The sequence below is a fragment of the Ranitomeya imitator genome, chromosome 8 (assembly GCF_032444005.1).
Source record: "Ranitomeya imitator isolate aRanImi1 chromosome 8, aRanImi1.pri, whole genome shotgun sequence".
NCBI lineage: Eukaryota > Metazoa > Chordata > Amphibia > Anura > Dendrobatidae > Ranitomeya > Ranitomeya imitator.
This window is the reverse complement of record NC_091289.1, coordinates 105174621-105200370: the sequence shown is the minus strand read 5'-3', so window position 1 is coordinate 105200370 and position 25750 is coordinate 105174621. Positions and strand designations below refer to the sequence as shown.

At 46.1% G+C, this 25750-nt stretch overlaps 1 protein-coding gene across 2 annotated transcripts in view; it reads right to left on the bottom strand.

Annotated features, from left to right (window-relative positions):
- TPR (translocated promoter region, nuclear basket protein) overlaps nucleotides 1-25750 on the bottom strand; it is a 196935-nt gene that overhangs the window by 89802 nt on the left and 81383 nt on the right. The window contains exons 16-25 of one of the 2 annotated variants that reach the window (XM_069737241.1): nucleotides 19282-19409; nucleotides 14819-14967; nucleotides 8355-8517; nucleotides 7973-8107; nucleotides 7584-7724; nucleotides 7337-7505; nucleotides 7033-7199; nucleotides 6399-6551; nucleotides 5545-5661; nucleotides 5262-5465 (exon numbers count right to left, since the gene is read on the bottom strand). In XM_069737241.1, coding sequence (XP_069593342.1) covers nucleotides 5262-5465; nucleotides 5545-5661; nucleotides 6399-6551; nucleotides 7033-7199; nucleotides 7337-7505; nucleotides 7584-7724; nucleotides 7973-8107; nucleotides 8355-8517; nucleotides 14819-14967; nucleotides 19282-19409 — 1526 coding nt within the window. The remainder of the gene's footprint in view (nucleotides 1-5261; nucleotides 5466-5544; nucleotides 5662-6398; nucleotides 6552-7032; nucleotides 7200-7336; nucleotides 7506-7583; nucleotides 7725-7972; nucleotides 8108-8354; nucleotides 8518-14818; nucleotides 14968-19281; nucleotides 19410-25750) is intronic. The other variant, XM_069737242.1, reaches the window with a different exon arrangement.

Genomic DNA, 25750 nt, shown 5'->3' with positions numbered 1-25750 from the left:
AGACGCCAGGGGACGTCGGCGACAAGCTGAACCAGTTCTGCGTACCATGCTCAGCGCGGCCAGTCCGGCGCCACGAGGATCATTGGCACCCCCTCTGCCCTGATCTTCTTGATGACCCTCGGTAGCAGAGGGAGAGGAGGAAAAATTTACGGGAGGCGGAATTGACGCCACGGGAGGACCAAGGCATCTGCTCCGACGGCACGTGGGTCGAGAGATCGGGCAATGAACTGTGGGACCTTGTTGTTTAGCCTGGAGGCCATGAGGTCCATGTCCAGGGTCCCCCAACGATTACAAATCTGTTGGAAAACTTCCAGGTGGAGGGACCACTCGCCCGAGGCGAGACCCTGGCGACTGAGGAAGTCCGCCGCCCAATTCTCCACACCTGGTTTGTGGATCGCTGAGATGGGCGAATGGTTGGTTTCGGCTCAAAGGAGAATGTGGGACACCTCGAGCATGGCAGTCTTGCTGCGGCTTCCCCCCCGACGGTTGATGTACGCCACAGCTGTGGCGTTGTCGGACTGGATTCTGACGGGGTGACCCGCCAGAAGATGGTGAAACCTGAACAACGCTAGCCTGATAGCTCGTATTTCCAGGATATTCATGGGGAGACAAGACTCTTGAGTGGACCACCGCCCCTGTGCTGTGTGGTGGTTGAAAACCGCCCCCAGCCCATGAGGCTGGCATCGGTGGTCACCACCAGCCACTGCACTGGGAGAAAAGACCTTCCCTGGCTCAGGGAGAACTTCAGCGTCCACCACCTGAGGGTCTTTCTGACCTGTGGAGATAGAATGAAACGGCGGTCGAGAGAGGACAGGTTCCCGTTCCACGCCGACAGCAGCGCATGTTGTAGGGGACGGAGGTGAAATTGCGCGAACGGAACCGCTTCCATGGCTGCTACCATCTGCCCGATAATGTGCATGCTGAACCGAATGGAGTGGGAGACTGGATGGGAAAGACTCCGTGCTCCCCGCTGCAAGGCCAAGGTCTTGTCTGGAGGTAGAATGACCAGACCGCAGAAAGTGTCCAGTGTCATTCCCAGAAAGGAGATCCGTTGAGTCGGGATCGGAGAGGATTTTTCGAAGTTTATCTTCCAGCCCAGGCGAGAGAGTATCAACCGTGAGATTGACGGACTCTTTGCAGGCTGGGTATGATGGGCCTTTTATCAGTAGGTCGTCCAGGTACGGAAGTACCACCACTCCCCTGGAATGAAGAATGGCCATGGCAGCTGCCATGACCTTTGTGAAGGTCTGGGAGCGGTGGCGAGGCCGAAAGGTAAGGCCACAAACTGGAAGTGTTCCTCGCGAAATGCGAAGTGAAGGAACTGTTGATGAGGAGGAAAAATTGGGATGTGGAGGTAAGCATCTTTGATGTCTATAGATGCTAGGAACTCTCCTTTTTCCATGGACGCGACGACAGAGCGGAGATATTACATTCTGAAGCGCCGAATCTTGACAAATTTGTTCAGAAGTTTTAGGTCTAGAATTGGACGTAACGGTCCGTCTTTTTGGGAGCACGAATAGGTTCGAGTAAAACCCTTTGAACCTTTGGTCTTGGGGAACCAGAATGATGACTCCATCCTTTTGTAGTGCTCGTATGGCCTGGAGAAAGGCCGTTGCCTTTTGTTTGGTAGGACACGACTGGAAGAACCGTGTTGGGGGGGAGAAAATTCTATTTAGTATCCGGAGGACACCAGTTCCCTGATCCACTCATCGGAGACGACCGAGAGCCAGGCTTGACGGGAAAGAAAGTAGGCGACCTCCTACTTTGTTGATGTCCTCCGGATGTTGCAACGAGTCATTGGGTGGAGGATCTAAGGGATCTGGATCCCTTAGACCCAGATGGCCGTGGTCTGGGTTTCCAGTTACGGTTGGGTCTGTATGAGACCTGGGAGCCTCGGTCCCCACACGCACCTCGTCCTGATGCGGGGGAGAAGGATGAAGATGACCAATTGGGATTGTTGCGAAAAGGCCGGAATCGAGAATGTTGTTGATACCGAAACAGCCAGGTAGGCTTTTGTGGGGGGAGAAATTTACTTCCCCCCCTCCCCCTGGTAGCATCCGAGATTATTTAGTCTAATTTTTCTCCAAATAGGCGACCGGCTTGATAGGGTAGAGATGTCAATGAACGCTTGGAAGCAGAATCTGCTCGCCAATCTGAGCCACAGGGCTCTTCTGATGGAAATTGCATTTGCGGCTGCCTGAGCAGCGCAATTGGCCGCATCTATCGAGGCTTTAACTACGAAGTCCCCGGCCTGGGCTATCTGGTTAGCCAGGTTGATCGCCTATGGAGGGAGATTACTGTCTTGGATGGTCGTGGTAAGCACCTCAGCCCAAGCGACCATAGCCTTAGCTACCCAAGAAGCGGCGAAGAATGGAAAGAGAGACGCTCCTGCGGCTTCAAAGACGGAGCGAGCCAGGTAGTCAATATGGCGATCAGAGGGGTTCTTAACTGAGGAACCGTCTGACAGTGATAGGATCCTTTTGGAAGCGAGATGCGATACTGCAGGATCCACTGAGGGAGACTGTAGCCAGTCCTTGACTAGCTCCTGAGCAAAGGGGTATTTGGCCTCAATAGGCTTTTGCCCCATGAAATGTTTGTCAGGGCGGTCCCTGTGTTTTTGTACGATTTCTTTAAACTCAGGATGAGTGATAAATACTTTTTGGACACGTTTTGTCTTCTTAAAAGACACCGCGTGTTCCGGAGTGGATACGGATTCCTCGTCCACCTTCAGGGTCTTGTTGACCACTTCAATGAGAGAATCTAGTGTCTCTTGGGAAGTAGCGGAATCCTGGACGTAAGAGTCCTCGAACTCATATACAGAGCCATTTAGGTTCTCCAGAGAAGGGGAACGAGAGACTGAGCTCGCGGATGCTGAAAAACAAACACGCCCGTGGTCGGCGAATGAGACATGGGTACGTTTCCTGGCACCCGAGCTCTTACAGAGGACGCCCCCTGCCGGTGGACGGATCCGTACCGTTGCCAGAGTCCTCCACGGGCTGACTTAAAGAAGGACCCCCAAGGGAGTCAATTGCCTTGGTTAGGGAAGCCATAGATTGTGACAGGGAAGTGTCCCACTCAGGGTGACTAGGCTCTGCAGGGTCGGCGGCGGCAGGAGGTGGCTGCACAGAGGCTGGGTCACAATCCGCACATAATGGGGTATTGTGAGCTTGGGGCAGGGCCGTATTGCAAGTGGCACATGAAGTGAAAAACACTGCTTCTTGTTACCCTTTGCGCACTGTGGCCTAGTCCGGCTGAAAAGCCGTGGACTAAATTTCTGGGCCCTGCCGGCGATGCGCGGCGTTGGCCGCGACGGAGCGCTGCTGACCACTGCTGACCCCCGGCCGACGGCACCTCTCCCCAGGGACGCGGACCGCATCTCTGCCTCAGATGGGAGGGTATGTACTCACAGTGTTGCAGGTCCTCCGGTCACTGTGAGGGTGTGCGCTCAATCCATGCACCCTGGATGGGGGATGGAGAGGCCCCTAATACATCTTCGTCTATGCCCTAAGGGGGCTTTGTCTTGGGGCTGTGTGACGCCATCAGATGTGGGCCTTGTCTCAGGTGGTACATCCTCCTCTGTCGGGCCCCGGAGAGAGGGACATGAGAGCCGGGCTCTATGTGCTCGCCGCCTTGCAGGGGAGGGGGGAGATCAGGACCAAGGAGGAACCGTCGCCCCGGTAAAATTTGGCATGCCCCAGACGTCGCAGGAGAGGGACGGGGAGGTATACTCGCCGTGCTCGCCTGTTGATGGTTCAGGGGAGAGCGGACCCTATAAAAGGAATCCATCGCCCCCTTCGCTCCGTTAAATAAAAATTTACAGAATAAAAATGAAAAATATACAGCTGGGGTCTGAAAACAGACCCAAGTGCCTCATACAGACACTAAGAACTGGTTGAATCCTGGCCAGTGAAGGAGTGTATACTGCAGAGGAGGAGTTAATCTTTCTGTGTTAACTTAGTGTCCTCCTAGTGGCAGGCAGCACACAACCCATGGTCATGTGTCCCCTAATGAGGCATGGGAGAAAAGGTTTAAATCCAGTGTGCCTCCTACGGACACTAAGCTTGAACTGGGTCTCTGGAAGCCAGCATGAGGGTGTATACTGCAGGGGAGGAGCTAACTTTTTGTCTCAACTTAGTGTCAGCCTCCTAGTGACAGCAGCATAACACCCATGGTCCTGTGTCCCCCAATGTGGCGAAGGAGAAATTGTAATTTTGGAGGTCAAGTGAGCTTCTATGTGGAGCTTTGGGAGATAAGTGAGAACACTGGAAAGTAACTATGTTACTATGAGAGGCCTGGATGTCTTCCTGGAGCAGAACAATATTGTATCATACAATTATTAAGTTCTGTAGAAGGACGTAGATCTGGGGATTTATTATGATGGAATATAGGCTGAACTGGATGGACAAATTTCTTTTTTCGGCCTTACTAACTATGTTACTATGTTAATGGCATAATAAATGTGCACAGTTCTAACAAAATCAAGACTGTGAGGAAAACCCTACCAAACTTGGGAGGAGCAGAGCACAAGGAGGCGCAAGTCCCCAGAGACTAACTTTGGTAGAAATGGAGACAAGCAATAACACCAGCTCACCCTTGTAAATCATGTGAGGAAGAGGATAAAAAAAACAAAACAAAAAACAACAAGGTCTTCAGCTCCAGAAGGTTAACCTGTAGGTAGTCTTTCTCCTTCAACTGCAGACCCAAGAGCAAACTAAATCCTAATCTAAACAGCAGTGGTGTCTGGCCTCCTGTACAGAAGAGTCACTTATGTGAGGGTGGGGATGCAAGTTACTTCCTATGCCGCCGAGAAGTCGGGGCCTGCAGTGGAGTAAGCTTTATCACACGCATGAGCTACAGAACATTCCCAACATGCAGGTAGTGATCTAGTGGTACAGTTGGGGGCAAGCTAAGGCAGTAGGGGGACAATTAGAAGGGAAAGACCATCTTCACAACCCACCCAAAAATTCCTTGATCAATAGCAATCAACTGTAATCTGTTGCTGCATTCATCATCGACACTTTCAAAGAACTGTGGGAATCCTTTAGGAGGCAATTTGCGCCGGTTTTTGGTGTAAATACGCACATGCTCATAAGGGACTTTGGGACAGTCTAAACATTGACCAAACTTAGTGAGGTATGCCTTTAAATGTATCTGGCAATTTTGACATAGAATGTCAGTGTTAATAAATGTGATTTTGTAGGTTTTTCTTTACTCTTTTGATCTTCTAACCTCTGCAGCAATTAGATTTCAGCTGTAAATACCTTTAACATACGTTCCCGCTCCTCCCAAGATGCCTTGCTCTCCAGTAGTTCGGCTTCGGCCTTCCTGGCTGCTTGCTCCGTTTTTTGGCGTGTAGCAGAACCTTTAGACAATTGTTCTTTAGCTGCCTGAAGAGCTTCAACATCAGCTGCATGCAACATTAATTCACGTTCATATTTGTTCTGTGCCTCAGCAGCAATTCTTGCCTTTTAATTGATGAGAGAGGACAATTAAGTAAAGAAGCTGCAATACCCTCCTAAACTTCCCAAATGTTGGACAACTCACTTGCTCCTGACAATCCTGTCTGGCTTTCTGCTCGTTGTTTGTAGCAGTTGTTGCTCTCTGAAGAGCAGACTTGACTTCTCCTTGGACAGTGGAAAGACTTTGTCTAAGTTGTGAAAGCTGGTTGTAAAAAAAAAAATGAAATACTAAACCATCACTGAATATCACAACTGGCACAAATTGTATGTAGTATATGTATCAAGGTGTATTCAATAGCACTGGCAGCCATTTGTATGTATGGAGAGAACCACGCATACAGCCACACTTTTCCACTGATCGTGCAATACCAGTTACCACACATGGGGGGGAAACGCAAAAAACGTGTTGTGATAAAATCTTTCACCCCTTAGCGACATATGACGTACAGTCACATCATATGCCGGCTTCCTGACCCCACATTTTTCCTGGAAGAAGATGGAGGTGATATTCAGCGACCATCTGGTTCTAATAGCACACTGGCAGGGTGGGCGCATCCTTCCATGCACTCCTCAGCACCCCCGTGATGAAATTGTGCCAGTGGATGAGTTGCCACGATTACAAGGAATTTGCTGAAGACCACCTTGCCTGTCAAGACGATTCTCCAGTGAACGCCAGCTTCTGCCTGAAGTTCATAGGAGACCAAGATTTTTTAAATATACAGCAATACTGTGGTTTTTTATTTTATTTATTTATTTTTAGATTTTAGGAGTAATCAGATGACAGCAGGTTCAAGGCCCCTAACAAATAAAATGAAAAACGGAAAAAAAAACATTTGTGATTTTCCATTGTGATGAATGTATCGTTCCCGTAGACAGCCAGTCATAGTAGATAAACTAAACATTGGCATTGATATGAATTAATTCATTAATGAGAATTACCTGTTGCTCTGTGCTTTCTACAGCTTTGTGTTTTTCATCTCGAAGCTCCTGTTTTTCCTTTTCTGCTTCCATCATCTTCTTCTCAAGTTGTCCCTGGTACTCAGCCGCCTCTTTCATCCGTATTTCTATGGTTTTACGGGCCTCTTCGGTTACCTTGAAAAAATGTTAACACATTAGCTTTTACATAGAAATTTTTATTGCGTGTTTAAATTTACTTACATTCTTCACAAATAAAATACATGAAAAAACATTAATACAGATTGAGACCCGGAAGAGCAAAAACCTTCAGGGTCTCCCAGAAGTCTTGACTGGAAAGTAGGCTTTGGCTTTCTTACCTTACACACAAGTTATTATCGACACAAGGGTTGTGAAGATGAGAAATCCAAAGGTTGCGGGATTTGTAAATACTATATTACATGTGGAAATTAAATCATAGAGGGAATTTCTTTTACATTCTTGATTTACTTTATATTTATTAGCAGGGCTAGAATTATTTTTCATAAAAAATACATACGAAACCCATCAAGACTGCAGGACAATTAAGTTACAGCAGTCGATACATGAATTACAGTACAGTCGGTGCAGCTAAAAGGCAGCCTGGTGAAGACTATGGCTTTAGAAATGGTTACTGTACCTGCTTTTCCTTGTTTAGCGACTCTTCCAAGCCAAGCACAACCTCTTTGTATTGCTCTACATTACTAATGGCAGTTTTCAATCTCTCTTTAAGGTCACCCACTAACTCTTCAGATTGTCTTAGCTTATTCTTTATCTCTTCTATATCTTCACCCTTGTCATCTGTATCTAGGAAAGATGGCAAATGCAAGATTATAACCGCTGCACAATTTATAATATATATACCCACTGAAACCACAGAATTTGTAAAAAAAAAAAAAGATAAAAAAAACACATATATCCATCTATATATCCATGAAAAGTACCTTTGCTGGAAGACAATTGGCTTGAGCGTGAAGCCAACTGTGCTTCAAAATTACCAAGCTGTTGCTTGAGTGTAGAAATTTCTTTATGCGAATTCTTCAGGAGCTCTTTTGTGCTGTTGTGAAGATTTACTTCTGATTCATACTGTCTTTTAAGGTCCAACATCTGAACCTGCAAAGAAAATCATTTAACGCTTAAAGAAAAAAAAAAACACCCAAAAAGAACCAGTAGTACAGAAAAGACACTCACATCTCGATTTTTACCAGCCATATGCTTCTGTTCTATTTCATGCTCCAATTTCTTCTTAATTTGGATTAACTCCTGCTCCAACTTTTCTATTTGGTTGGTATATCGCTGTCTAATTTCTGCATCAGACCTTTCAAGGGTAACCTAAAATAAAAAGAATACAGAAACTAGTATCCATTACATATCCAAGTGCTCCATGATCAGTGGTCAGGGAACAAGGCCTTTTTGTATTCATGTAGAGCACAACATCCAGATAGGTTCTCATATGAAAAAGCAATTCCATTACCACAACAGCTAATGAACAAATGAATATATTTAACCTATTTATCATTGGGATAATTACACAGGACGAGGTTCAAAGTGTAAAGCAGAGAAATATAACAGCTACTAACCTGGATGGCTTGTAGATTGGTGAGCAGTAAGTTTTGACCTCGCTGCTCAACAATTAAGGAATCTCTTTCTTGGGTAAGTCTATTTTCGGTCATCTTCAGAAGCTCTTTTTCCCGTTTTAAGTTTTCGGCTCTTACCTTACAAGATGATAAAAAAACACAATGTCTGTACAAGCACGTTAAGACAGTGTACATTCACAGTGCAAACGCTCTGTATTTCTGCTGGAGCTCAACGGGAATAATCCATGTAAGAGGAAACTCATAACACCAGAAACCAAAAAAAAAAAAATTGAGAACTAAATCTATTTCTATATTTCAACTGATTAGTGAAATATCTTTTTCATACTAGTCATGTTTGCAATGTTTTAATTGGCTAAATACTTACTTCTGTAATTGCCAGCTTTTCATTGGCTGCTCTCAAGTCTTGTGTCATTGTGTTAATGATCTGCTCCTGTTTTTGTGTGGTGGCTGAAAGCTTCTGGGATTTTTCCTGTAGGGTTGTTATTTCTCGCCGGTAGCCTTCCACATTATCCTGTAACATCTCATACCTATGGAAGCAATGACAAGTCACAATCAGTAATGGGATGAAAGTCAACAAAGCGCACTACTAACATGTCAACTGACAAAAAACGTAAATTTCTGATTTACTCAATAGTAATCATTTATTACAACTTCCATAGGACACTAGTGGATATGGTTGAGTGCATGGCAGACACCTGCTACTGGCAAGAAGCAATCAGTCATTTGCAGCCACTTCCTAGGAGGTTGTGGACATGGGGCTGACGACATTGATGCAATCAATTATTAAATTAAAATTAAGAGTAGTTTTTCTCCATTAATCATTGAGTAAGCAATTAGCAACATGAGATCAGAAAAGGTGCTCAAATAAATGAAATCCCCCGACAAAGGGGTTTTCCCACGAAACAAAATTAATTTTAAAGTTGATGTTAAGCAACAGATCTTGAGGTATTAAGAGACCACTGTGAGATGTTCAGTTTGTCTGATTTTTCTCTTTATAGGTATATTTTTGAGTAAAATGTAAATTGTTCATTTATTCTATAAACTTCTGACAACAAGTCTCCAAATTTCCAAGCAATAAATTTTGTATTTTTTTTTCTCAAAAGGAGAAATGGTCAAAATGAAATAAAAAACAAAACAAAAAAAAAAGGAGATTTTTGTGTACTCACCGTAAAATCTCTCTCTTAGCCTCTAATTGGGGGACACAGGACCATGGGTGTTATGCTGCTGTCCATTAGGAGGCGACACTATGCATAATCTGAAAAAGATTAACCGTGGCTCCTCCTCTGCAGTATACACCCCTGGACGGCGTCAGCCTTCTCCAGCTTTGTGCAAAAGCAGTAGGAGGAACGTGACATGAATAACATAACCATGCCAATAAGAAGGCAACTATGTACGAGCTCAAGCAAACAATATGAGAACTCGACAGTAACAACGGCCCGGAAGGGCAACAGGGTGGGAGCTGTGTCCCCCAATTAGAGGCTAAGAGAAAGAGATTTTACGGTGAGTACACAAAAATCTCCTTTACTCTGTCACCTCATTGGGGGACACAGGACCATGGGACGTCCCAAAGCAGTCCCTGGGTGGGAAGCAATGGACGAATATTGTGCAGACAGGCCGCTACACTTGGGGCACCGCCACCTGCAGAACACATCTACCTAGGCTAGCGTCTGCTGAGGACTGGGTATGAACCCTGTAGCGTTTAGTAAACGTGTGTAGGCGAGTCCAAGTGGCCGCCTTACACACTTGTGCCGAATGGCCCAGGAGGCCCCTACCGCCCGTGTAGAGTGTGCCATAATACCGGCTGGAAGAGGAGAATTTTTAAGGCGGTAGGCGTCTTGTATGGTGGATTTGATCCACCTAGCAAGGGTAGCTTTGGAAGCTGGCAGACCCTTGCGGCCGCCTTCCGGAAGAAGGAAAAGAGAATTAGACCTCCGGAAGGACGCAGTCCTAGACACATATATACACAATGCCCTGACAAGGTCAAGCGTATTCAGAGCCTTCTCCACTCTATGAACCGGGACCGGACAAAAGGATGGCAGTGAAACTTCTTCATTGAGGTGGAAGTGGGACACAACCTTCGGAAGGAAGGATGGGACCGTACGGAGAACTACCTTGTCCTGGTGAAAAAACAGGAAGGGCCGTCTGCAGGACAGTGCTGTCAGTTCAGACACCCTGCGTAGCGAGGTGATTACCACCAGGAAAACCACCTTCTGGGATAAGAGGAGTGCGACCTCCTTAAGGGGTTCGAAGGGTGGTTCCTGCAATGATGTCAGGACCAGGTTGAGGTCTCACGTTTCTAGTGGTCGTCTGTAGGGGGGAACCAATCGGGAAACCCCCTGAAGAAAATTCCTTACTTGCGGCTTGGTAGCAATGCGCCTTTGAAAAAGCACCGAGAGGGCTGACACCTGGCTCTTAAGCAAGCCCAGGGACAGCCTGGCCTCCAGACCCGAGTACTTTGGGTAAGGAATAAGGGAGTGGAGTCTGGCCACGATATTTGCACCAGGCAAAGAAAGCTTTCCAGGTACGTTAATAGATCTTGGCAGAGGCTGGCTTCCGCGCCCTGATCATGATTCCAATGACGTCCGGCGAGAGCCCTGCCTGGGTTAGAACCCAGATCTCAAGGGCCACGCCGTCAAATTGAAAGCCCCTGAGTTCTGGTGGTAGAACGGGCCTTGTGATAGAAGATCGGGGCGGTCAGGGAGACACCAGGAGCCGTCTGCTGTAAGTTGTACGATGTCTGCGTACCATGTACGTCTGGGCCAGTCCGGTGCGATTAGGATGGTTGGAACTCCCTCTTGCTTGATCTTCCTCACCACTCTGGATATCAGGGGGAGAGGTGGAAAAAAATGTACAAAAGCTGGAACTGGGTCCAGTCCTGAACCAGAGCGTCTGCTCCGAGCGACCGCGGATCGTGTGTTCTGGCCATAAAGTTGGAGACCTTGGCATTGAAGTGGGATGCCATTAGGTCCACATCCGGGGTCCCCCAGTGATGGCAAATCTAGCGAAAAATTTCGGGATGGAGACACCACTCTCCCGAGTCTATTCCTTGTCTGCTGAGGAAGTCTGCTTCCCAGTTGTCCACACCTGGAATGTGGACCGTCGAGAGAACCGACCCTGTGTCCTCTGCCCAGTGGAGGATATGTGACACTTCTCGCATTGCCTGTGTACTGCGGGTCCCCCCTTGGTGATTCACATATGCCACAGCCGTGGCATTGTCCAATTGTATTCTGATGTGAGAGGCTGCCAGTAAGTGACGAAAGGCCCTCAATGCCAGGAGGATGGCACGAATTTCCAGGATGTTGATGGGCATGGTCGCTTCCACTGGGAACCACTTGCCCTGTGCCCTGTGGTGTAGGTGCACTGCACCCCAACCAGTCAGGCTCGCATCGGTGGTCAGAACCTTCCATTGACCTGTGAGAAAGGATTTCCCCTTTGCTAGCGAGGTTGGCTTGAGCCACCAGTGCAGGGACCTCTTGGTTGACGACGTTAGCCGGAACTCCCTGTCGAGAGAGAAAGGGTTCTTGTCCCAGGACTTGAGGATAGCTAGTTGGAGAGGCCTGAATCGAAACTGGGCAAATGGGATGGCATCTATTGCTGCCCCCATCCTGTCGAGGTCTCTCATGGCAAACCGGAGATCGAGGGGGTTTGCGGAGGAGGGTGCGAACTCCTAGGCGGAGAGCCAGTGCCTTGTCCTTGGGAAGGAGTACTAGACGCCTGGAGGTGTTGAATAGCATTCCCAAGAAGGTCAGAGACTGACTCGGAGTTGGTGATGACTTTTGTAAGATGACTAAGCAGCCCATGCGACTCAGTGTCGATTGTAATTGAGACGCTGAGCTCGCAGTCCTTGAAGATGGGAGCCTTGATGAGTTGATCGTCCAAGTATGGAACGACTACTATGCCTCTGGAGTGCAGGATGTCCATGGTGGCTGCTATGACTTTGGTAAGCACTCTGGGAGCCGTGGCGAGTCCGAACGGGACAGCCACGAACTGGTAGTGGTCCTGGTCGATTGCGAACCTGAGAAACCTCTGATGGGCAGGTGCAATCGGTATATGCAGGTATGCCTCTTGTATGTTTATGGAGGCGAGATATTCTCCCTTCTCCATGGACGCAATGATGGACCGAAGTGACTTCATGCGGAAGTGACGGACCCGTACATATTTGTTGAGTTGTTTTAGGTCCAATATGGGCCGCAAACTGCCTCCTTTCTTGGGGACTACAAAATAGATTGGAGTAGAACCCTCGGAAGCGCTCGGCCGTGGGGACCGGTACTATGACTCCTGCTTGAAGAAGCGAGGAGACCGCTTGTCGGAAGGCACGAGCCTTGGCCGGTGGTTTTGGGGGGACAGAAAGGAAGAATCGGTCCGGTGGGTTGGAGGTGAACTCTATCTTGTATCCGGAAGACACTAGTTCCCGGACCCACCTGTCTTCTGTAATAAGCAGCCAGACTTGATGAAAGAGCAAAAGTCGTCCGCCTACGGGTGTGGTGTCTTTCGGAGTCCGTGAGTCATGATGAGGAGAAAGTCTGAGATTTTCCTCCTCTGGGCTACTTTTGACTGCCAGGTCTTGTCCGACCGTGAGTTGTCCCTGCGTGGGGAATGGTTACGATTTTGTGCTGGACGCGAGACGGACCAGCCCAAAGAATTCCGAAAGGATCGGAATCAAGTTTGGTTACGCTTCTTGTAAGTGCGTTTAGGTTTCAGTTGGGGAAGAGAGGTACTCTTACCCCCGGTGGCGTTGGATATCATCGTGTCCAACTGTTCACCAAAAAGTCGCCTACTGAGGTAGGGGAGGTGCGTGAGGGACGTCTTTGAGGCTGCATCCGCTTTCCATTCCCGCAGCCAGAGGATACGCCGAATTGTGATGGCGTTTGATGCTATCCCCGCTACACCCCTCGCTGAATCCAGAGCTGCATGAATCATGTAATCTGCTACGACTGCTATTTGAACCGCTTGGTCAGACAGCTCAGGAGCGGATGCTTGGAGGCCAGCTTGTAAATTTTTGGCCCAGGCCACAATGGCCTTGGCAGCCCAAACTGAAGCGAACGCAGGAGCCAGGGATGCGCCTGCAGCCTCGAAAATTGAACGAGCCATGCGTTCTACCTGCTGGTCTGCTGCATCCCTGAGGGTTGAGCTATCTGGCAGTGAAAGGAGGGTCTGTGCTGCTAGTCTAGAGACTGGGGGGTTCACTTCGGGTGGGTCTGTCCATTCCTTGGTATCCTTCTGTGGGAAGGAGCACCTCGCCTCCAGATATTTGCGATTAGAGAATTTTTTCTCAGGCTGTGAGAGCTGCTTTTTAAGGATCGTCTTAAACTCTGGGTGGTTAGAGAAAACCTTAGTGTTGTGTTCTGGGGCCTCTTTTGGCGGACCAGAAATGTCCAGCAACCGATGGATGGAAAAGATTAAGTCAACTAGCGCTGTATTGCTAGGAGGGATTGGGATCAGGGACCCCTCCGTTTCCTTGTTTGAGTCGGAGTCACAGATGCCTTCCGAATCCAGTTTATCACTGAGGCGTCCCCTGCTGGGTGAGCTGGGGCAGAGGCCTTCTCTGGTCGGGGATTGCGGAGATCTGCATTGTCTGCCCCTGGAAGGGGATGGTCTAGATGACCTAGAGCTACGGTGTCTTTCCCTAGAACGGAATGACTGTGTGCTATGGGATGACGCAGATGAACGTGACCCGTGGGTACGCTTGCGTCCTGACCTAGACGTGGATTTGAAGGCAGGATAGCGGTGGGGCTATAAGCGGAAGGGGGGGGAGGGCCCTGTGAGGGGTCCCCATGAGGCAGTATAGAGCTGGTGCTGCCGCAGAGACAGGAGCCCGGTGTCTCTATTGTGCCATACCTGCCTACACTCCCCCCGGTCCCGAAAGGAGCCCGCAGCTGGGCTGGGGTCCCTGGATGCAGGCGCAGTGTGCTGGCCCATTGCTGGGAGCTGCAGAGTGCTGCCTGTACAGGCCCTACCTGAGGCGTCTCAACCCAATGCCCCCAGAGGGGGATTAGGGAGGGTGCTGCTATGACCTTCAGGGGGCTTCATCCTCGCCTCGACCTAAACCTAGAAACCAAAAGGAATTGGGGAAGGAGGTGGGTTCTCGACTTCGAACCAGCACCCGAGGGACTGGGGAAGGAGCAACATAGGGAATAGCCATCTCGACTTCAACCGGGCGCCCCGTAATAGGGGGCCGAGGAAGGAGCCATGCCGGGAGTCTCACAGGAGACCCCCTTTTCTTCATCTGTAATCCGTCGGAAAAAACGGAGTAAAAAATCTTAGGTGTGCCTCCTATGCGACACTAAGCAAAAACTGGAGAAGGCTGACGCCATCCAGGGGTGTATACTGCAGAGGAGGAGCCACGGTTAATCTTTATCAGATTATGCATAGTGTCGCCTCCTAGTGGACAGCAGCATAACACCCATGGTCCTGTGTCCCCCAATAAGGCGACAGAGTAAACAGTGCTTTCACACCTCAAATAATGCAAAGAAAACAAGTTCATAATTATTTAGAAACAACAATACTAATGTTTTAACTCAGGAAGAGTTCAGAAATCAATATTTGGTGGAATAACCATGATTTTTAATCACAGCTTTCATGCGTCTTCGCATGCTTTCCACCAGTTTTTCACACTGCTTCTGGTGCAAACATGTAAGCAGTTCTTCTTTGTTTGATGGTTGTGACTATCCATCATTCTCTTGATTACATCCCAGAGGTTTTCAATGGGGTTCAGGTCTGGAAATTGGGCTGCCCATGACAGGGTTTTGATGTGGTGGTCTCTTCATTTTTGCCAGAGCTGTATAATATAATACAATAACTCCTTAAAGACAACAGATGAGGAATTACCGTTTTGAAGCAAATTCCAGCTGAGTGGAAATTTTTGTGCTTTGGGCCCGTAGTTCAGTAACTTGCTCCTGAAGTTTTTCATTCTGATCATTGAGCATTCTGTCATTTTCTGCTTTTTCTTTGCGATAACTTTCAAACACTTCTTTAAGCTGTAGAATGAAACCATTGGAAATGGACATTTTACTTCCAATTTAATCTAAATTGATTTCAATTGTACCAGTACATGCATTTGCGAAAAAGCAATGAAAAGGGTTGTCTGGTCCAAATCGATGTCTGCAGTCACTTGTGTTCTGAGCTGGGACCCGAGGGTATGTATGCGTTATACATACTCCCGGCCATAGCCCGACCAGTACACTTGTATTGAGGGAGGCCACGACCCGATTACTGACGCGGCCATCCAGTGGGTGCGGCCTTGCTCAATACAAGTGTATGGAGCGAGGACACGCCCATTAGCCGATAGTATGTATAACTCATACATACTCTACGGTGATGTCTCAGAAAGTGGCAAATTCCCGCAGCGCACAGTGCCTGTGCTGGGGGGTTCATAAGTCTGCAGCTACAATGTGGGGAAGGGGTTAGAGGCAATCTTTCACCAGGTTTTTTTCTTCCCCATCTAATAGCAGCATAATATAGAGAAATAGACCCCAATTCCAGTGATGTATCACTTAGTTTACTGTGTGCAGCAGTTGTGACAGTTTTTAGATATGGCAGAGCTCAAAGCAGTCACCAGCCCACACATGCGATTTAAGATTTCTGTGTACATAGTATATGGACAGTAAATTGCTAATTGGTGATGGACGAATGCTAGGACCAAGCTACAGTGAACCTTCATTATACTGAAACAGCAGCATACACAACCTAATAAGTGACACATCACTGATATCTAACCTTATGCTTTCACAGATTACATAGCAAAAACCTACTGACAGACTCCCTTTAAAGGTAACCTATCAGCAGAATTGTGCTCAGTAAACTAGACAGTTTCGGGTCGCCATTATAGTGATTAACATGATACCTTGGTTGATGAAATCCGTCTTGTGGTTCTTGTGTAATCTTTATTTGCAGTTTTCAGTTAATGAGATTCTGGTGCTCCGGGGCGGCCTGTCTTCATGTGGCACTCTGCTTACATATTCATCTGTATGAGTTTATGATAGGTCACTAACCCCTCACTGACCTGCCCCCTATTTTACATACTGCATATACTATTAAAGGGAACCTGTCACCCCGTTTTTTCAGATTGAGATATAAATACTGTTAAATAGGGCCTGCGCTGTGCGTTACTATAGTGTATGTAGTGTACCCTGATTCCCCACCTATGCTGAGAAATACATTACCAAAGTCGCCGTTTTCGCCTGTCAATCAGGCTGGTCAGGTCGGGAGGGCGTGTTCACAGCGCTGTTTCTTCCTCAGCTTTACGTTGGTGGCGTAGTGGTGTGCGCATGTTGAGGTGACTAATCCACTGTGGGCACGTGAACAAGGAGCGCGCGATCTGCGCAATCACCCCCTGTCATCGGTGGGGGCGGCCATCTTCCTGGGGCCGCGCGTGCGCAGATGGAGTGCTCTGCTGCACGGGGCTTCAGGAAAATGGCCGCGGGATGCCGCGCGTGCGCACAAGAGATCGTGGCGGCCATTTTCCCAAAGCCGAGTCTCGGCTTTGGGAAAATGGCCGCCGCGATCTCTTGTGCGCACGCGCGGCATCCCGCGGCCATTTTCCTGAAGCCCCGTGCAGCAGAGCACTCCATCTGCGCACGCGCGGCCCCAGGAAGATGGCCGCCCCCACCGATGACAGGGGGTGATTGCGCAGATCGCGCGCTCCTTGTTCACGTGCCCACAGTGGATTAGTCACCTCAACATGCGCACACCACTACGCCACCAACGTAAAGCTGAGGAAGAAACAGCGCTGTGAACACGCCCTCCCGACCTGACCAGCCTGATTGACAGGCGAAAACGGCGACTTTGGTAATGTATTTTGCAGCATAGGTGGGGAATCAGGGTACACTACATACACTATAGTAACGCACAGCTCAGGCCCTATTTAACAGTATTTATATCTCAATCTGAAAAAACGGGGTGACAGGTTCCCTTTAAGGGGGTAGAAAAAAAAAAGTTGCATCCATCAAAACAGCTACAGCACCCAAGCAGTAGCATCTCTTTCTTACCGATAGATGTTACTGTGCAAGGGTCGCCACCATTTTGCTGGAAGAAAAAAATATAGATACAGCAAAATGGCGCCGGTAGCACTTGCGCAGTAGCATCTATCGGCAAGTGATAGAGGATACTGCACAAAAGCCACTACCGGCGGCATTCTGCTGGCAGAAAAGAAAAAAAAAATGTTGGCAGCAAAATGGCACAAAATTATGTAAAATTGGAAGTAGGTCATTGAAGGATTAGTGACCTGCCATAAGCCCATACAGATGAATATGCAAGCAGAGCACCACATAAATCCCCAGCCCGGAGCACAAGAATCTCATTAATAGAAAACTATAAATACAAGTGATGAGCGAATATACTCGTTACTCGAGATTTCTCAAGCACGCTCGGGTGTCCACCGAGTATTTTTTAGTGCTCGGAGTTTTAGTTTTTCTTGCCGCAGCTGAATGATTTACATCTGTTAGCCAGCATAAGTACATGTGGGGGTTGTCTGGTTACTAGGGAGTCCCCACATGTACTTATGCTGGCAATAGATGTAAATCATTCAGCTGCAGCAAGAAAAACAAACTGCGAGCACTAAAAAATACTCGGAGGACACCCGAGCATGCTAGGGAAATCTCGAGTAACGAGTATATTCGCTCATCACTAATAAATACAGATTAAACGACAACCACAAGATTTCATCACCCAGGTATCATGTTAATCAGTATAACTGTGCCAACCTGGCACTGTATGTAAGTTACTGTGCACAATCCTGCTGACCGGTTCACTCTAAGCCATCAATATGGGTGTACATGTCAGAGAAAGTTGAATAAAATGATACCTTGATATCTGCCATCTGATGATTTATTTCAGAGAAATCCATGTTTTTAATATGTAAACGAGCCATTACAATCTATGGGCTGGGCAATGATCTGCCTCCAAAGACTATTATACGTGAAAAGTGTTACCAGAGAGAGACATGTAAATGAGGAGCGCAGACTGTCAGCCATTACATGTCTCACATTGGTAACACCTCCTTACATTAATAATAATCTCTGGAGGAAAATTCTCAAGGAGATGAGTGTCTGGCCAATAGATTGTAACAGCTCATTTACATATTAAGAAAAATGTGGAGTTTTCTGGAATAAAACATTGGATCGCAGATATCAAGGTATCATTTTATTTAACTTTCTAAGACCTACATGCTGCCCACTACTTAAGGGAAGGAATAGTCACTGTTCTCCACCCCCATAGGTGTGAAGAGCAGTGAATATTCCTTCCCTTTAGTAAGGGGTACACATGATCTCCTGGTCGCTGCAACAAGCCAGCTGCTGAGGTAACTGTGCCCACTAATATATAGCAATGAATATTCACTGCTCTCCATGCACATAGCCCCAGCGTGGAGAGGAGTGAGTATTCCGGCAGCTGTCCTGTGGTTGTAGGCAGCACATGATGCCACTGCAATGCGCCGTTTAAAGGATAAATCAGCTGCTGACATCGGAACAAGACGCTGAGAGGGAGCGCAGGGAAGGCAAGTAGGATGGTTTGTTTTTATGTTTTTCTGATGGGGGCCATGCACACCAGCATGGGGATCGGGAGGGCATGCACACCAGCATGGGGATCGGGAGGGCATGCACACCAGCATGGGGATCGGGAGGGCATGCACACCAGCATGGGGATCGGGAGGGCATGCACACCAGCATGGGGATCGGGAGGGCATGCACACCAGCATGGGGATCGGGAGGGCATGCACACCAGCATGGGGATCGGGAGAGCATGCACACCAGCATGGGGATCGGGAGGGCATGCACACCAGCATGGGGATCGGGAGGGCATGCACACCAGCATGGGGATCGGGAGGGCATGCACACCAGCATGGGGATCGGGAGGGCATGCACACCAGCATGGGGATCGGGAGGGCATGCACACCAGCATGGGGATCGGGAGGGCATGCACACCAGCATGGGGATCGGGAGGGCATGCACACCAGCATGGGGATCGGGAGGGCATGCACACCAGCATGGGGATCGGGAGGGCATGCACACCAGCATGGGGATCGGGAGAGCATGCACACCAGCATGGGGATCGGGAGAGCATGCACACCAGCAAGGGGATCGGGAGAGCATGCACACCAGCAAGGGGATCGGGAGAGCATGCACACCAGCATGGGGATCGGGAGAGCATGCACACCAGCATGGGGATGTGGAGACCATGCACACCAGCATGGGGATGAGGAGACCATGCACACCAGCATGGGGATTATTATTTATTTTTATTTTTTTTTAAACACCGTGTCTCACCCCACAACCAAAACACAACTGTTCTCTCACTTGTTTCAGTGCAGCTTTTGCTTCAGTAGCCTCGGAGGATTCTGAAACCAAAATTGTAGGAGCTGGAGTGGATGGAAGCTGAGAAGCTCTAGGGGACTTTCTTGGGGTAGATATCACCGATGATTCATCTAAAAAAAGGATAAAAAATAAAAAAAAAAAACCTCATGCACTTTATTACCCAGTCCAAGCGCCTCTTTCTCATGAAAATTATGCCTTTAGAGTTGCAACACGTGTTCATGTCATGCACACGGCCACACTGAAACAGCATCCATCAGTGTTGCTCTACCAGCCTGTATTCCTGTGGTCACCTAGTAGAGTGGCTGTGAGAAGCAGAGTGGCCACCGCCCCAGCGCTCACCAGCTCTCAGACTACTTCTACCAGATATTTAGTACAGGTTCTCAGGGCGTAACTACTTCACGCTGCAGCCAATTTCAGTTTTTGCATTTTCCTCCCCTTCTTTCGAGAGCTATAACTTTTTTATTTTTCTGTCCACTTAGACATATGAGGGCTTGTTTTCGGTGGGACGAATTGTACTTTTGAAAGGCACCATTCAAAATCAACCTATAAGCCAAAAAGAAATCCAACAAACCATTCAGGCAACAAAAAATAATAAATCCCCAGGACCGGATGGTATAACTAATGAATACTTGAAGTTATTCAACCAAATATTGTCCCCACATCTATTATTAGTCTTCCAAAATATATTTGAAACAAGCAAAATACGAGAAGAAATATTACAAGCGACTATAGTCGCTCTTCCCAAGCCAGGAAAAACGCCCGATCATCCAAGTAATTTCAGGCCAATATCCCTTCTAAATACTGACCTCAAGCTGTACTCAAAAATCTTAGCAAATAGACTCTCCGATGTAATCCCTTCTCTGGTGCACAGAGACCAGGTTGGATTTATCAAATCTAGACAGACATTGGACGGCACCAGACGAATCATTGACCTCATCCATGTGGCGGGGAGGGACCGGACGCCTTCTCTGCTCCTATCCCTGGACGCGGAGAAGGCGTTCGATCGGGTGCATTGGGGATACCTGTTTGAGGTTCTGGCCAGATTCGGATTTGCGGGTAATATTGCTAAAGCAATCACTGCTATATTCTCACCCATCAGCGTCTGTTTCTGTCTCTGGAATGATGTCGGATAGGTTTATTATTACTATCCGACATCACAGGGGTGTCCGCTATCACCCCTTATATTCGCTTTGGTGATTGAGCCTCTAGCGCAGAAAATTAGATCACACTCAATGATATCAGGAATTCAGGTGAATAAAACAGAACACAAAATAGGTTTATTTGCTGACATGATCATTCTAGCGTTAACAAACCCGACAGAATCATTACCGGCAGCAATGCAAATAATCGATTCATATACCAAAATATCATATTATAAGCTGAACGTGTATAAATGCCAGGTATTAACCCCTTAGTGACAGAGCCAATTTGGTACTTAATGACAGGGCCAATTTTTACAATTCTGACCACTGTCCCTTTATGAGGTTATAACTCTGGAACGCTTCAACGGATCCTGCTGATTCTGAGACTGTTTTTTTCGTGACATTGTACTTCATGATAGTGGTAAAATTTCTTCGATATTAATTACGATTATTTATGAAAAAAACAGAAATATGGCAAAAATTTTTACAATTTTGCAATTTTCAAACTTTGTATTTTTATGCCCTTAAATCAGAGAGATATGTCACAAAAAATAGTTAATAAATAACATTTCCCACATATATACTTTACATCAGCACAATTTTGGAAACAAAATTTTTTTTTGTTAGGGAGTTATAAGGGTTAAAAGTTGACCAGCAATTTCTCATTTTTACAACACCATTTTTTTTTTTTTTAGGGACCACCTCACATTTGAAGTAATTTTGAGGGGTCTATATGAGAGAAAATTATGAAGAATAGGTGGCATTTCACTTCCAGTAGATTGTCTAGGATGTTCCGCAGTTCCCCAGACACGTGCTGGAGGTGTGGAGACCCCAGTGCAGACATTCTACATATATGGTGGAGTTGCGACAGAATTAGACATTTGTGGGAAGCCATAGATCATCTGATGTTCCAGATTTGTGGTATACCGGTGACTCAATGCACAGCAGGCGTTACTCGCTATTGATTTGGACTCGTTTCCCTATGAGTCCCGTACAGTGATTGTACATATTATTGTAGCAACAAGAATCAAAATTGCTAGTTACTGGAAAAACTCCAAGTGCCCCTCACTGCCCGAGGTCGTATCACTGATCAACGAAAATTGCCCATCAGAAAAAATAATCGCTACATCTAATAATATAGCTCAATTTTATTTAAAAAAAAAATGGAACAATTGGTTATCTTTCCGTTTAAATACCGTTCTTAAATAACTTTGCAGATTCGCATAGAGAATGTGACTGGATAGTTATTGTAATGTCACCATTTCCCCTATCCTCTTCCCTTCCCTAATCCCCATAACGTTGGGTTAATTATTAAGAATTTAATGTCGTCAAGATGTAATGCTCGACAATTTGTAAATAAATAAAAATTTATGTTTAAAAAAAAAAAAAAAAAAAAAAAAAAAAGAAAGGCACCATTCATTATACCATACTGTGAACTGGAAAATGGAAAAAGCATGCCAAGTGCAGTGAAATTGTGAAAAAAGTGCAATTCTGACACTGGTTTTAGGTATCAATTTTACGGCGTACATGGTTGGGTAAAAATTACCTCATAATATGAGTCAGCTCATTAGTACGATTACAGCAATACCAAACATGTTTCATTTTTCATTATTTTAGTGGTGAACAAAAGAAAAAAAATCAGAAGTTTGAAAAAATATTTTTTCTTTTTGGTCGTTCGGTCACCATTTTCCAACACCTGCAAAGTTTTCCTTTTTCTGTCAATGAAGCCGTGTGGGGCTGGTTTTTCATGAGGCGAGGCGACATTTTGGAATAGATATGACGTTTTGATCATTTGTTACAGCATTATTTTATAGTATTGCAGTTATCAAAAAACTATTTTGGCTCTTGATAAACCCCGTAAACAGAAAAAATTCAATCAAATTAATTACTTTTATTTTAACAGCTCAGACTTTTCTGAGTGCTGCAATAACACGTGTATTTATTTTATCATCTACATTTTTTAAAGGGGAAAAGGAGGGGTTAGTACTTTTGTTTTGTCATATTTAGAAGTGTATTTGACTTTTTTTTCTACTTGTATGTCCACTTAGGGGACTTGAACCTGCTATCATTTGATCACTTATGATATATACAGAAATGCCACAGTATTACTGCATATAGTAAAAATCACGGTCTCCTTTGAACTAAGGCCACAGGCTTGATTTCAAGAGAGCTCCATAGTGACAAGCATGGAGGGTCTTCAATAGACCCCCGGCTGTCAAATCAACTCATTGGCAAGCTGCGATCACATCACAGGCACGTCAACGATCACATAGACTGATGCACCCCATGCCATTACGCTGCATTTAACAAGGTTAACAATCACGAGGGGAGCGTTGCGGCCCCCTGACGTTAAGAGGGTCAGGTCCCAGCTGTAAACACAGCCATTACCTGCCAAGTATGGGGCAAGCTAATTCTTACAGCCCACTCCAAGCACCTGATACAGACTTGCGATATACATGTATCAATAAAGAGTTAAACACTCAAAAGTAGTGATGAGCGAGTACACTCATTGCTCGGGTTTTCTCAAGCACGCTCGGGTGGTCTCCAAGTATATTTAAGTGCTTGGAGATTTAGTTTTTGTTTACTCAGCTGTATGATTTACAGCTGCAAGCCAGCCTGAGTACATGTGGGGGTTGCCTGGTTGCAAGGGAATCCCCACATTCAAGGTGTCCAACAGCCGTAAATCATTCAGCTGTGGCGACGAAAACTAAGTCTCCGAGCACTTACAAATACTCGAGAGATCACCCGAGCGTGCTGGAGAAAACCCGAGCAACGAGTATACTCGCTCATCACTACTCAAAATCAGTATACAGTTGTGCTCAAAAGTGTACATACCCCAGCAGAATTTTTGCTTTCTTGGCCTTTTTTCAATGAATATGAATAACACCAAAACTTTTTCTCCTCTCATGGTTAAGTGGTTGGGTGAAGCCATTTATTGTCAAACTACTGTGTTTTCTCTTTTTAAATCATAATGACAACCCAAAACATCCAAATGACCCTGATCAAAAGTTCACATACCCCATTTCATAATACCGTGTATTGCCCGCTCTAACATCAATGACAGTTTGAAGTCTTTTGTGGATGATGTTCTTTATTTTATCAGCTGCCCACTCTTCTAGGCAAATAGCCTCCAGTTCCTGTAAATTCCTGGGCTGTCTAGCATGAACCGCGCACCCTGAGTTGCTTAATGATATTGAGGTCAGGAGACTGAGATAGCCACTCCAGAACCTTCACTTTGTTCTGCTGTAGCCAATGACAGGTCGACTTGGCCTTGTGTTTCATATTGTTGTCATGTTGGAACCTTCAAGTATGTCCCATGTGCAGCTTCTGGGCTGATGAGTGCAAATTTACCTCCAGTATTTTCTGATAACGTGCTGCATTCATCTTTCCTTCAACTTTGATCAAGTTTCCTGTGCCTTTGTAGCTCAAACATCCCCAAAACATCAGCAATCCACCTCCGTGCTGTACAGTAGGAATGGTGTTCCTTTCATCATAGGACTTGTTGACCTCTCTCCAAATGTGACGTTTATGGTTGTGGCCAAAAAGTTCAATTTTCAGTCTCATCGCTTCAAATTACCTTGTTCCAGAAGTTTTCAGGCTTGTCTCTGTGCTGTTTTGCGTACTGTAGGCAAGTTACTTTATGGCATTTGTGCAGCAATGGCTTTCTTCTGGCGACTCGACCATGCAGCCCATTTTTCTTCAAGTGCCCCCTGATTGCGCATCTTGAAACAGCCACAACTCTAGTTTTAAGAGAGTCCTGTATTTCACCTGATGTTATTTGTGGGTTTTTCTTTGCATCCCGAACAGTTTTCCTGGCAGTTGTGGATGACATTTTTGTTGGTCTACTTGACCGTGGTTTTGTTTTTACAGAGCCTCTGATTTTCCATTTGTTAAACACAGTTTGAACACTGCTGACTAACAGTATCAATTCCTTGGGTATCTTTCTGTATCCCTTTCCTGTTTTATACAGTTCAACTACCATTTCCCGTAGATCTGTTGACAATTCTTTTGCTTTCCCCATGTCTCACAATCCATAAACGTCAGTGGCTGGATGAAAGATGCAAGAGCCTGTCTGGATCCCAGAAACTCACTCAGCTTTTATGCACACACACTAATTACAAGCAAACAGGTCACAGGTGAAGATGTTAAATTGAGTAGCAAGTCAAACCCATTTGTGTCAACTTCTGTGCATGTTATCAGGCCAAACTCACCACGGTATGTGAACTTTTAATCAGGGTCATTTGGATGTTTTGGGTTGTCATTATGATTCAATAAGTTCTATGAAGGCCATTTCTGGATATTTTAACAGCTGTTGGGCTGTCTAACAACGAAAAGCACAAACAAAAGTGTGCAATGTGTTGCTAAGAGCAGGCTCAATCCTGTACAGGTGGAAGTATCCACAGACGCCATTCATTGGCAGGAATGGAGCAAAAGAGCAGCAGGCTAAGTAGTACAGTTGGCTCATACCTCACTAAGCCCAAAGATCCCTTAGTGGTAGTTTTATGGTATGCACAATAAGCTGGCAGCACTGACAATACACCATTCCCTTCAGATACCAGTAAAGGCAAAGGCATAAAATGGGAGCTAAAAGTATAAAAATTATAACTTACAAATAAAAAAAACAATGAATAAAAGCTACCATGGATATAGAACCGTGCATAACAAGTTGCGGACAATCGGTAACCACTGACGAAGGTTACAAGCCGAAACGCGCGTTGGGTTGGCACGCCATCTATAGTGTGAGAGACTGTAGTTTTGTGTAAGTAGATTACTGGCTATTTCTTCATATATATGAATTTATTTTCACTGAGTTCAGTCCCCCTACCTGCTCAGCTCGTATTGCGTTTGCATCTCATTTTTGCTTATATATTTTTGGCACTTATCGCTTCAACAGCATTATGGTTTTCACTTTTTTTCACTATCAGTGTGCATTTTGTCTTATTCATCTTAATTATTAATATTTTTTGGCTCACTAATTTTTATGCAATTGTTTTTGGGGCTTTTTTGGGGGGGATTTTTTTTATGTACTTATCGATTGTGGATGTGTGTCCTTGTAATTTCCCAGACTACTTTTTAATATACTATTCATGCTATCTGGTATTCTACTTCTGCATTTTGTCTCATTGTCTGATTTTAACTTTATGTAAGCAATAAAAAAATATTTTTTGGACTTTTTGGTGGGTTTTTCTCTTTTTTATTTCACCATTCCCTTCAGTAGAGCAACAATTCTGATGACAGGTCTGCTGTAAGTTAATGCTTACGTATCCTGAGGCAATTATTATTATTATTTATTGTTATAGCGCCATTTA